Raw genomic sequence first — 13875 nt, forward strand, 5'->3', positions numbered from 1 at the left:
TGATTTTTGCCTTAATTAGTTTTAAAGCTTGACAAATTTTTTAAAAGCCTGAAATTAGAGTCACTCCTCAGCTCCACATGGGTCAATGACGTTTTTTTGTGTCCATGTGGTTCAGTGAAATTTAAAGAGGTTAAAATTTGGAAACACACACATGAATAACTTAAACATTCTCACATTTTTTTGTGCAACCAGCATAACATTACTGTTTTTAATCCATTTTGAGAGAATATATTAGAGGATTATGGCAAAAATGTCCAAGTGGTGTAACCATAAAAACTTTGTACCAAATATCTAAACTTGCACTGTTGGTGAATGAAATATTTAATATGTATCATTATTTTTGTGGTTACACCATTTGACATTTTCAGGAGCATCCAGTCTTACTTTTGGTTAAAAAATGGTGCAAATGTTATTTCAAATGACATAAACCAACAAAAATACAAAATGTACATTTCTAACAAACCTGATGCTGCTTTAAAACACTTTTATAATATATTTTTGAATTGCTCATCTTGCCAACCCTTATTTGTCATTGACCCACATACAGAAGCCCAGCTGGGTCCAGCAGAAGTTGAATTTCACCTTTATAATCAAAATGATCTTCTGGCCTTGTTTTTTTTTTTCTTGGGTGCATTTCTCATCACATGATAACTCTACTGATGCTCACACTCAGATGCTGGTTGACATTTAAGTGCAGTTCAGGATAAAGGTCTCACCTGGCGGACAGGATGATGACTCGGGCCTCCAGCTCTTTCGCCTCCAGCAGCAGGGCAGTTAAGTTAGTCTCCTGGCTGAACTGGAGGACTTTCTCTGCCTGTGATCGGGGCATAAGAAAGGTCAAGCCAGCTACTTTTCCCTACCGTAGACACCATGCTGCCTCTTTACCTGCTTGGTTCGAGCTTGAGTCGATTTTGTTTTGAGACAGAGATAAAAAGGAAAGAGCGATCCAGGGGAACCGGCTGAACTAAAAAAAAAAAAAAAAAAAAAAAAAAAAGAAAAAGCTTGAAGGGAAAAAAAAACTTTTGCATTTGTTCGCATGCAAACTGAGGGTTATCAAGGCTCCAAAGAAGGACGTGCATGTGTTAGGTAGGGGGGAAGAAGAAGGTCAATGCAACCAGTAACTAAAAACGGGTGAAGGGGGGGTGAGGGGGACGTTTTCCCCCAACAAAAAAACTGCTGAAAACTAGGGAGGTGCTACAGAACAGGAGGAAGTAGCATCTGGGAAACGGTTTTGTCCCACACTACCGGTTCTCCACAAAGGAATAAGACTTGCATACTCTTTTTGTGTGTGAGTGTGTGTTCTGAGTACATGCATTCCTTTACTGAAGGAGAAAATGAAAATGATAAAAGCGGGTCGCTGTTCATTGATTTCTTTTTTTTTTCTGTAATGACCGAAAATTATAGATTTTTCATAACAAAACCATTCTTCATTTAAATCATAGGGAAATGTCTCAAAGTAAAAAATTAAAGAAAAACACGTGCTACCAATAGAGGGACATTTCTGGGTCGGCTGGTGACCGGTTTGGGCTGGTTTCTAGTTGCTACGTTTGGAAAGTTGGTGGGCGGCGTGCATTGACCATGCAAATATACCTTAGGTCCTCGCTTGTTGTCATAGGACAGTTGGTCGAGGTTTTCATAGTTCCTTTTTTTATTCTGATGAGTAATGTGCACAGAGAAAATATGCAGACACAGAAAAATATTATAAACAGTTGAAAATGGAGGGCAGTAAAGCATTCCAACAAATCTCCACTTTTCTGCTTCAAATTGGGAGCTTTAACAGAGGGGCTTGCAAAAAACATCAGAGATGATCACTTAATAATTCTAATAGTAATTCTGAAATCATGTGTACTTGATAAAAAATAGAAGGAACAAGTAATTATACTTGATTAATCAGTTATCAATGATGCTGATTCAGCTGTATCAACTGGATCTAAATGCTCTGGCTCCAGCAATAATCAATACTTTGAAATGACAAAAAGGCAGCTTATTAACTCTTTAATCTTTACCATACTGGACACCTTATACTACTGGACACTGGAATCTTAACAAAAGAACACTGACGTCAAAGAGAGCAGATTTTAAACACACCACAAAGACACCAACAAGACGAAACATTATCTCCATAAGAAAACAACACTATAGATGTAAGTTTCAGGCCTGACCTTCAGTTCTGTTTACACCATCTAGCAGCTGTAGTAATTATGACCTGGGGGAAATGACGCAGTTCAGAAAATGTCAGTGTAAGGTGACTTTAAATTGATTTTGCCCCATTATGAGGAGGCATGTTTGGGGGGATGACTAATTAGATGACAACAAGTAGACTTTGCTGTTGCTTCTCATTTACAGCCAGAGAGAGAGTCATGTTTCCAACTATGAGTAACAACTATCATAATGTGTTAATGCTTACTGTTGCCTTGACGATTAAGGTTGCATAACTTTGAGAAAGTATAATCCACAGTTCAAGTGATCATTTTTAACCCAAATCATGATCCTTTTCCAAACCTAACCAGACATTAAGCACAAGTATTCTTTAAAAATGATTTGTAACATTTTTGTAAAGCTCCTTTAGGTTATTCTAGAGTGCATAACTACAGCAGCTAGATGGTGTTAATGTAATGTTCTGAATGTTAGACCCATACTGTTGTTAAGTTATGTAGATGTGTTCAGTCCAAAGCATGTCCACATCTGGACTTCCTAAAAAAACTCTAACTCTATAAAAAGGTGTGCAGTGTGTAAACTTGCAAATAAACTGAAATAGGAAGCTGCTCATCTATCCAACCATCTGCTGAGGTGACAACATTTTCACAAGCTCAGACGCACCAATGCCAGAAGCTGCTGCTAGTTATCACTAATATTATTAACTAGTCTTACCACACACTTGGAACAATGCACATCAAAGCTGGCTAAATAGCTTCATATGTGCATGGAGCATTTTTATTCAACAGTCTAATTTAACCCAATCAGACTGAAAAAAGCAGTACTTGAGCTTAAATCACAAACTCAAGTAAAAGAGTCACACTGTGATAATTTATCACACAATTTAATCCCAAAAAGTGGTCAAAAGCTGTGTCTCTGTTTCATATGACACACTAAATAAACAGGCATTGATCCTGTAATGTGTTCACAATGGAAAAGTGTCAAAATCAAGTATATTACTCATATTAAAAACATTGGATTTTTTACACACAATGGAGGATTGACCTGAAAGCTGCAAGGAATTAAAATGAATTGAAAATGTTTGTCAGGCAGCTTCAGAAAGATCTAAGAAAACAAAGAAGTATTAAATCTTTAGAAAAAAAAGTTGCTTTCTATCTGTGATGTTTAATTGTCTTTCCAAAGTAGCAGTTTGACCAATGTTATCCTGTTAGTGTAAAACAGTATATTGATACATTGTATAGTACCTGATATAACATATACTATAAAGATGATATAGTAAATACTGTATTTAGTATGTCGTATGGAATTAGGACACAACACAACATTCTGATTTTCAGTAGTTGCTGAGAAGGTTAAATGCAGACTCTTCACCCTCTCGGACCTGAGGCGTCACCATTTTGAATTTCAGTCCAGTATCTATGAGAGCAGACGCTCCGGAGTCCCGCTTGAGATAGGAAGCCATTTTGCTGGGAAGTACTGCAGCTCTCTGCTTGACAGGGCTTCTTTTCTTTTTTTTGCACAGCTGCCTGGCCTCACAGCTCACACCTCAGTGCACTCTGGGTCTGTCTCCCTCCACTCACAAAGTCAACGCCGATCACTAAAAATATTCATACTGACAAGCAAACTCACAACAACGTCGACCAGAAACGCTTCCAATCACATCAACTGAAATCCTTCGGGGGCCGATTATACAAGCTGAGGCGGTCGTGATCTTTGTGTTCGTCAGGTTAATTGGAGTAATCGTGACTTTAAATGTTAAGAGGCAAATGTTAAATCATCATATTTAAGATTCTAAGATATGTTTTCCAATCTCAACAAATTGTATTGAGGTTATGGTTGATTTCTCCTATTCTAGTAATGCATTTTGCAAAATGTTGAGAGATTATGAGATATTTTAAAGGATGATGTGGAATAACATCACAATTGTATGAAACTACCATTGAAATAAGCAAAAAGAGCAAAAGTATTTACCATTTTTGTTGGGAAAACTAAAATATTAAGACAGATTTGAATCACAATCCACTTCAGTCATACAAAAACTATCAACTATCTGCATTTAATACACAGTAACTATGCAGAATTATGTGGCTTCAGTCTCCATGAGCATCTCTCTGAAGGAAAAATACTGCCTTTGTCTTTTTTCCCCAAGAGTTTTTCTGTGCGCTCTATTTTTGTATCCTCTGTCAGGCATTAATATTTCATGTTGTGTTGGTCACGTTTGCTCTCTGACTAAGTCCACTGTGTCCAGAACCTCTTAGCTGGTGGTGACAGTGATCCTCCTGTGACGGTGCGACCCCGGTAACAACTTGCCGCGAAGCTAAAAATACTATGTAAATGTACTGCATCTGTGTGACACAACGATGTGCTTAGCGGGAATAGCACCTCTCTCTTTTAATTTTTTAGCATCATGTGTCGAAGCTGAAATCAAACATCATCTAAAAGAGTCAAAGCTGTTACTGCATTTTGAGTTCAGGCTTTTTGAGCTGACGGCATAAGAACTCAAACAAACATGGAATGAATCTGCTGGGAAAGCTTTCATTATCATGCTGGTGTCGTGACACACACTGGATTTCATGTTCTCAGGCCAAAATGAGTTAAGTAACTGTTCACGGCTGCTGAGCAACCAGGGGGCCAAAAAAAAAAATCAGCAGTGTGAAAAAATGTTCTTTTTGTCTTATCTAAATATTTAAGTAAGTAAAGGAAGTACATCTTAGTGTTATTGTATCATCTGCTTTTTTAAGAGGTTCTTTTTACATTCAGTGGAACAAGTAATATTCAACAGATAAGGCTGGCATTATTCTATATTTTTATTATTATGAAAAACATTCCATGTAAAGAATATAGTTAGTTAGTTAGTTAGTTATAGATATGTATTTTTGTAACATTTCTACTAAGATATGTGTAAATCACTTTTATGATTTATCAGTGAATGTCTATGATGTTTAGTTTGTAACTACTACAGAGATTTTTTCAAGCTTTCTGTCGTTGCTATGGTGGTTGCTATGGACGCTGCTATCGCTGAAACCACATAGTTGCATGTTGTTTGAATCATTGTCTTTGCGTTATGTAGTTATCTGAGCTGTTGCTGTATTTGTGTTACTTTATGTAACTGAAGAATTTGAAGCTTTGCGATTGACTGATTTCTTGAGGCAATGCATTTTGGGACTTGTAGTTGATTTAGGATCTCTAAGTGTTGTCATGTACACATTTTATTACATTCCCGGGCAGGGGTAAACAAACAGTTGGAGGCCATATTACAAAAATAAGATCCTTAGTCGCTCTTTGAAGGGTTGCATAACTCCCACCGACATTAAACACAACTCAAAAAACAGCTGAACTATCCAAGGTGAAATGGCATCCTCATGATTTCTTTTCATCCTGATCATCTACATGCAGTATAATGTATTTAGTAATGATCCATTTTTCATAAGCATAATTACAACCCTACACTGTAAACTGGAAGAACTACAAGTATCCTGATTGATTTGTACACTTCATTACAAGTTCTATGTTTCATCTCTAATGGGAACTGTAATTTTTAAATACATTGATATATTCTCCTAATTAGACGCTGGCAGTGTGGCTACTTCAGGAGATTTTAGGGGTTAGGAAACCCAATGGTGTTATCAGATTTTTTAAATCTAATCCTTAAATGGGTGAAATTGCTTCTTTTAAAAAAATTAAAAAATTGATAGTGCCCAATGGTGACCACACCCACATGGAGGCTGAGGTCAAGACCTTTCTGTAATGATAATGAGTGATAAGCCTTCAAACATGCACCGGCTCAAGGGTCAGAGGTCAATATCAACCTTTCCAATGATGTGGTTTAGCCTTACGGACACAGCTGTGCTCATGCATAACTTCACAGAACCCCTTTGAAATTTCAATAGGCTACATATTCACGATGAAATTAAAAATCTATCTATGTTTTCAGCCCTTAATGAGAGAATCTGTGTGGAAGATGATGCTGCAGGTTACTTAATATGCCAAGCTTAGTGTAAACATGTCATCATTTCTAACTATACTGTCCATAAAAGGTACAATTACAAATTATGTTTATAGTGTGTGATGAAAGTATAAATGAAAAAGGAGAGCAAGGGATGTGAAATGTCCAGTTTGAAAACCCAATCTTCATCCTGTTTATACGACCATGGTAAAAGATTTGATTTGACCAAATTAAGAGCAACAGCAGGTCAGGGTTAGGAATAGCATTATATTTTAGGTGGACTGGAAGTGATTGACTCTTGTTTTGGGTTGTCTGCTGCCAGATTCATTCCATCTCAGAATGCCACCAGTCAGCTGCAATCACCAATATGTGTTGTGTGTGTGTATGTGTGAATGGGGGGGGGGGCTTCATGAACACACACAAAATCTCAGCTATGTAAAATATCACAAGTAGCAGAACATCATTCAAACGACATGTGAGCTACATGGTTTCAGAGATAGCAGCGTCCATAGCAACCACCATAGCAACGATAGAAAATGTTCTCAAAATTCTCTGGCTACACCTGAAAAAAACACCATAATAACTGACAAACTAAACATTATATTCACTAAATATACATTGAATGAAGATTTAAAAAATAAAATGCTTCAAATGCATTCTCAGGAATACCAATTTAAAGCCCTTATTGTGAAACTAATACATTATGCTCTGTGGACAAATGTAGCTATCACACATTTTGATGTTAGACTGGGTTGAAATAGTACATTTGTTGGGGACTATTTTCAGCTGTGGATTAATACACATTTGGTGCACTTCTGAGTATTAACGGCAGGAGGATGGTGTGTGCTGGACTGACTCGAAAGAAACTACATTGCCTGTTTAATGGTAATGAAAGAATATGTTAGTGCAGAGGTGTGTCTCAGTAATGCGCTTTTAATAGTTTTTGCACAGCAGTGGAGGTCAGAGAACTGAGATGTATGAGGCTTTCAATACACACATAATACTTGTTAGTTCATTGTTGGTGTTATCGTGGGATTTAAAGATAATAAGAAATTTATATGATATCGTCAGCCTTATCCTTTGAGTTTTACTGGGTTCTCACTTTCATTTCTGCTGCACACATTTTGGGGGATTTTAATAAATCCTTCTCAGGACCCAAGAAATGTTCCAGCTGGCCCTGCAGTTATAATTAAATATATGCATGATTACAGCCTCATAGAAGAGAGAGTTGCAGCAACTTCTCTCAGCATTATGAGATTCAATAGAACTCACAGATGGGTTCATTTTGAGATCCAAACCCAGATTATGCAAACATAAAAGGACTTCCTGGATTCTCATCAAAGGCTTTCAATACACAAATGTTCTCTTCTCTTCTCTCTTGTGCAGCATGTGAGTCACTGCTTAACGATTTCCAACGTCAGTGCCGTCATTTAAATTTGCATGGATGCCGTTGCAAATATTTCCTATTGGTTGCTGCTAATCAATATGATCCTGGTCACTTCATTTAAGCAGCGTTCACCTTAACCGTCGGCACGTTCTGAGAATTAGACTCGGTTATGTGTTATATTCACTGTCTCTTCAGCATCTGATTTAATTAAACCTCTGAATCAGGACTCATTTCACCCTGCCACACAATTACAGCAAAGATCCTCAGAGAGGAACAAGCATCACAGAGTATAAAGAAAAATTATATCCCTAGGTAATTCCATCTTATTAAATAGATGAAATAGATGGCAGTTGTTTTTTCCCCCTCTCGCTCGCTCTCCGTTCCTAAAGGGCATGCATCGTCGCAATCTCAAGTCTGTTTTGGCTCACGGGGAATCAGCATTTCACTGACCCACATACACAGCTCAGAGCTACACTTAGAATGGATGCATCAGCGCTATATGAAAAGGCGAAACCTTCTCCCATATCTTGTGAACATGACCTAGCAGGGTGCAATAAACACAAGGCCACTGTGCAGAGCAATGAAACCGGCCATTCATCACACTCTGAGGGGAGATAAACACCTGCCCCCCCCCGATAAACTCTTCAAACACTTCAGTCTGTGATGGTTTGCAAAGCCCCACGTTAAAGTCCGCTATTTGGCTCCCATTGTGGATAGACACAGGATAATTTGGACTATGGTGAAAAGCAACGTGAAGATGAGCAAATAAACATACAAACTTTTGTCAGATTAGACCACATTAGACGCTGTTGATGTCTCTAGGAATGTTAGCCAATGTTTACACAATGGTGAGAAAGAGATGTGGCCACATAACAGAAAGGAAAACAGTTACATACATAGAAGACCTTTGAGGTTTAAAAAACAGAGGCCTTACAACACACACACAACCGCGCGTGCTCACGCTCACACACTGTGGGGAGGGCCCCTAGGTGCAGGAGCGTCTCACCTTTGTTTCTCTCTCCTCCAGGAGGGTCTCGAGCCTCTTTTGAGCAGCCCGCCCCTCGTGGTCGTCGCTCACTATCAGGATGATGTGGTTCCAGTTGAACTCCCGCATCAGGTCGAACCACACGTGTGCCTGGTGGGAGTAGGGAGGGACTGTCCGCAGGAAGGACAGGTGGATACTCTGAAGGGGAACGAGGCAAAAAATAGAAATGTTTTATGTAACACCTTATATTTTTCATGAATGACTCATCACTCGTAATATGTAGAAATAAGCGGACAAAGAACTGTTTCAAGTGATAAATAAATACCAAACCAAATTACTAATGGACAAGTGTTTGAATTTATTTCCTCTGATTTCTCATAATTTGTTAGATTAGGTATTATGATACTGTAATCGACTTTAAATTAAGATATTAAAGTCCTTGGAGTTTTATTTATGTGACTCCTTTAAAGTTTCATTATTAATGGCTTGTGCTTCATAAAAACATTACTTAGGTCAAAGACATTATTAATGATGTTCTTTCAATTTTAAGCTAGAAAGCCATTTAATCACAGCTCGCCTAATGGACAGTGATGGGACGTTTAATCTAGGAAGCGTTTGAAGCCGCCCCAGGGGAGCTCCTCACTCCCTCACTCTCCACTCACTCTCTTCCCATTTCCTTCTCTCTCTCTCTCTCTCTCTTTATCTCTTTTTACATCTCTCTCATCCATCACTCACCTTGTCTGAGTAGATGGACATGCGGGTGGTGAGCCCCACCACAGGGATGCGGTAGAAGCCTGCAGTGTAGGAGACAGGCGTCGGGGTGAGGTGGTCATTGGACTGGGGAGGGTGACTCACCAGGATAGCATAGACCTGCAGAGAGACAGGAGAAGAGCACTTTGTCATTCTGGCGCTGGCATTAAGACACCACTACTCACACTCTGATAAAGGCTTAAATCTTAGAGCCGTACTGCAGTTTTACTATCTTTCTTTTTTCTTTTTTTATTGCATAGTTCTCTCATTTTTTTTGCAGTCAGCAGGAAACAAAACATGACACGTACAACAAAGCATGCATAAACATATTTAAATATTTATCACTCACACACATACAATGCACATACACACATAAGCGCACAGTGTCTTTAACTAAATGAAACAAACTTAAAGTATTTTAATTCTAGCATGAAGCGAATAAAACAAAAATGCAAAAAATAACTGATACAATCTTGATCTGGTGTATAGATCTGGCTCTGTTGAGTTTGTTAACACACACACACACACACACACAGACACACACACACACACACACACACACACACAAAACACATTTGCTATGCACAAGTGTGACTTATAAAATGCTTTTTCCAGCATAATGTAGAAATAAAAGATGTTTCAGACTCATCACTGTTAGCTGATGAAATCTTGATTCCAGAGCTGTTTTGAAGCCAGGTTTGGATGAATCCTCTAGTGGACCCAGAGGAAAGAAAGATGTTTTGATTGATTGATTTGAGCCTTCTGTTTTTCCCTACCTTAACGATAACGCTATGACATTAATGTTGAAGAATATAAACTGTCTAAAACGGTTAATAAAACAGAGCCTTTCAGATTTAGCAGTAATGCAGGAGTCTGGAGCCTGTCGTCAATTTCAGTTTACAGTCACAGTTAATCAAAGTATTACATACTAATTGTTACATGAGTCTAGGACCTTCGGGGTCACTGACCATCTGGGGCTCCGGGGCGGTTGGCCACATTCGCTAGTCGATAATCCAGCCTTGACTGAAACATCTGGTTTTCAACATCAACATAAATTAAACCTGTATGTACTTTAATTACATTTATTCATCCGTTTAGTGGGTGCAGCCGCTGCTCTGAAATGTTGTATAACAGTTTAAAAATAACATGTTTGAACTGTGAATATCTATATAGATTACAGTCAGGGACAAACTCATGTATAACAGAGAAACAGAAGAGCAAAGAAATCTCCTTTGTTCAAAATGCCTTCAATGTGTGGGCTGTGTCGGACTATTATTAATTTGGGGCCGCTTGATTCAGTCTTATCCCCGCATTAAGCAAACAAAGCTGGCCAACTACTTCAGCAAATAAAGCAAAATCATTTCTGTGTGCCTCTCTTAAAGCCCAGCCTTGAGAATTGCCTCAGATTTATGGAAGGAAAGGGAATAAAACTGGCATTGCTGTGCAGGCATGGATTATTGGATATGAGCAGCCCGTATGGTTGGGTCAAAAATGAGGACTATCTTCCAAGGACTGCTCCCAGGCATCTACTCCTCCATCTGCCATGGACTTCCCTTCTCAGTGATGGTTATCGCCTACAAGCCAATCTCATCTGATTAAACCTTCTCTGGAGTATCTGCCTAAATTAGGTGTGAGGTGTGTCTAATGTGTGTCTAATTTATAAAAAGTGTGTGTGTGTGTGTGTGTGTGTGTGTGTGTGTGTGTGTGTGTGTGTGTGTGTGTGTGTGTGTGGAGATCTGAATCATTGTTGTTATAATGTGCCCAGCCTAATGGGTGGATTGCACGCTCAAGCTTTGAGCGAGCATGTGACAGGAGACTGGATGAGGCAGTATTATTGCACAAGCCTGTATCAATTAGACTCATTACACTAAGCACAAGACCAAGGACATGAGAGCAGCACTGAAAGCTGTGGGTGTGCTTTTTTTTGTTTGAATAAAGCCTAATTGTGTGTGTGTGTGTGTGTGTGTGTGTGTGTGTGTGTGTGTGTGTGTGTGTGTGTGTGTGTGGGAGCAAGAGCGACTTCACACCTCGACATGCTGTGACATAATGTTGGCGCTTTTTAAAAAACCACGTTGAGCATCACACGAGAGGATGGATGGTGCATTTCAGTGTGCGTCAGCGTTTAGATAACTCAGAAGGTGCTCACACTCAGCATGCATTACTTATGAAATGTGTTTTATGTGTTAGTTGTGCAGCACATATGGCATGAAGCCTTACGCTCAGAGAAAATTAACCTCTGGAAAATGTGCCTATTACTGACGTGAAACTCATTCTTACACACTTCTAAACACAGTTGTTCATGTTAACCACACAGACTGCAGCACAGAGAGAGATCCACGCATGAAGGCCAACATACAGTAAACTGTTTTGCTCCAACTGTCCACAGCCATGTCACTCTCCTCCTGCCAATGTTATCATGCAACACACATACTGACAGCCCAGTCGCTAATTGTAAATGATGTATTGCACATTTTCACCCCTCACTGCTTTCTTTTGCAGTTCAGTAAATTTGCAGCTGTGTGTCCTGATATGTACAGTTGCCCTCTCATCCGAGATATGCCCCCAACCAAAGCCTATTTTTGGATGTCTGTAAACAGAGGGTCTGTGGGGAGTTGTGTTTCACAATTACACAATGTGGACTAATATGTGGGATTATGTGTGAAAAGTGGTGGGTGGATGCCAAATTAAATAAATGAGAGGCCTGCTTTCTTTTAGTCTTTCTGTGCATTTGGGAATATGTGCGTGCTGAATGGACAGCTGCCCTGCTGAGCCTGTAGAAGAAAAAAATAAAACAATTTGGCCATTCAGAGTTCAAGACTGATGATGTGGCCATGGCAACCAATCATGGCCTTTGAGTGAGAATACACGTCTGATTATGACATGTAGGAAATGTTTCCTGAAAGCCCCAACTTTATGGCGAAGCACAGGGTGAGAAAAAAAGAAAAAAAGAACACCCCTGCAGAGTCTCACAGCATCACCATTTTACAGTGAGATGAATGAGTGCGTGGATCGTACATGCCTGCGAGACAAATGCTACGATTCAGAGATAAATGAAAGCAGTTATCATGCAGAGGTGGTGGTAAACTACCTGACTGGAGATGAGGTCCTCGCACACGGAGAGTGCCATCTGGATGGCGTTAGGTTTATGCGTTACGGAGATGGCGGTCAGCTTGAATTTGTCCCTGCCGTAGACCTGGTTGGCCTGGGTCACGGCATCTTTAAAAACCTGCTCATATCTCTTCTGGCTCAGGACGGCCCCAATGTTCACAATCTTCGGCTCGCAGCCGGCCCGCGCGCAGGAGCACGAGAAGAGCACCGCCAGCAGAAACAGACGCATCGTGTGGAACACCAAACAGCACAGTGCAGCCCGGTCGCTTTTCTCCCCGGTGGCGGGTCGGCTCGACCAGCTTCTGGACAGCAGCTCGGCTCAGCCAGTTGCTTGCACGACTGCAGATACGATCCAGGTGGGCGTTGAGAGCGAGGGAGGGAGGCCAAAAAAAAAAGCAAGAATCGTAAAGGAAAAAAAAAATCGGTGGATTTATGTGCAATGCGGAGGAATGTGCATTCTTATATCAGGGGCAGCCTCCCAACCACAGACCTCCAAACCGCATTGTGCACCTTTATTTTTGTCTTTCTTCTGCAGAATTCCTCCTCAGACCCCTTCTTCTGAGGGAAGAGTTAAAGCATAGTCCGAGCTTCCAGGCGGCTTTCTCCCCGAGGTGTGTATCGCTTCCTCCAGCCGCTTCTCCGTGCGCTCTGAGCGGACTGATCACAGCGATGCGTCGCTGGCTGGTCGCTCAGGGCTGCGAGGCTGCTGTCCTTGGTGCTGACAGCTGTGCATGCGCGCGTCGGCGGTAGTGCGCGCTCCCGCCGTATCGGCTACCCACTCCGGGTTTTGCGCGTTGGCGTGCTGCTGCTGCTCATGCTGAAGCAGAAGCTGATCGTATGAAAAATAAATGCACTTACTTGTTTAAAAGACTCTCGATTACTATGTTATTTATTATATGACATGACGGACGTCACCGAGGGAAGCGCACGTGCAGTGTTAAATTGCATACCTGCAGGGCATGGATGGGATATGAAATTCATTCAGATTCATATGTGGGCTTTGTTATTGCGTGTGCTTTGAAATGAGTAGCAGACGGTTGTGAGATTTTCCTCTGAAATAGCATGATTGCAGAAGAACAGATGGAAGCGTGTTTATTCCAATATATCAGCTTTTAGGTCAGAGTTTAGCCGTGGAAATGGGTTCGATGCGAGTTATTTTCCTCCAAACTGGAAGAGGAGTAATTTTTCGTGGAGCTTTCAGTAGACAGCTCATTAATCTCGCAGTATGTCAGTGACATCCGTCTTTCGAGCCCCACTTCCAACGCGTGTGTGTGTGTGTGTGTGTGTGTGTGTGTGTGCAAACAGGAGTAAAATCAGACTGTGGTGAAGATGTTGTGTAATCTCTGGAGTGTGTAAGTAAGTGTTGGGAGCATCCCTGCAGCAGCAGAATCAACCTCCTGGTTACCTAGGCAACAAGATTTTTTTTTCTTTTTTACAACATGGTACAAAGGAGGATCTTTACACTGAGGAAATATTGTGTGGCGAGCTGACAGTGAGTTTATTCATCACAGCAGGGAGCATCCAAATAAATCACTCCAACAA

At 40.4% G+C, this 13875-nt stretch overlaps 1 protein-coding gene across 3 annotated transcripts in view; it reads right to left on the reverse strand.

Moving 5' to 3' along the window:
- The window catches only part of grin1a (glutamate receptor, ionotropic, N-methyl D-aspartate 1a), a 33111-nt gene extending 20549 nt beyond the window's left edge, over positions 1-12562 (reverse strand). For 2 of the 3 annotated variants that reach the window (XM_053339898.1, XM_053339897.1), the window contains exons 1-5: positions 12314-12562; positions 9211-9345; positions 8497-8673; positions 1591-1653; positions 717-814 (exon numbers count right to left, since the gene is read on the reverse strand). In XM_053339898.1, coding sequence (XP_053195873.1) covers positions 717-814; positions 1591-1653; positions 8497-8673; positions 9211-9345; positions 12314-12562 — 722 coding nt within the window. The remainder of the gene's footprint in view (positions 1-716; positions 815-1590; positions 1654-8496; positions 8674-9210; positions 9346-12313) is intronic. The other variant, XM_053339899.1, reaches the window with a different exon arrangement.
- Between the last annotated feature and the right edge of the window lie 1313 nt (positions 12563-13875).

This window comes from Scomber japonicus, chromosome 19 (genome assembly GCF_027409825.1).
Source record: "Scomber japonicus isolate fScoJap1 chromosome 19, fScoJap1.pri, whole genome shotgun sequence".
In the NCBI taxonomy this organism is placed as follows: Eukaryota; Metazoa; Chordata; class Actinopteri; order Scombriformes; family Scombridae; genus Scomber; species Scomber japonicus.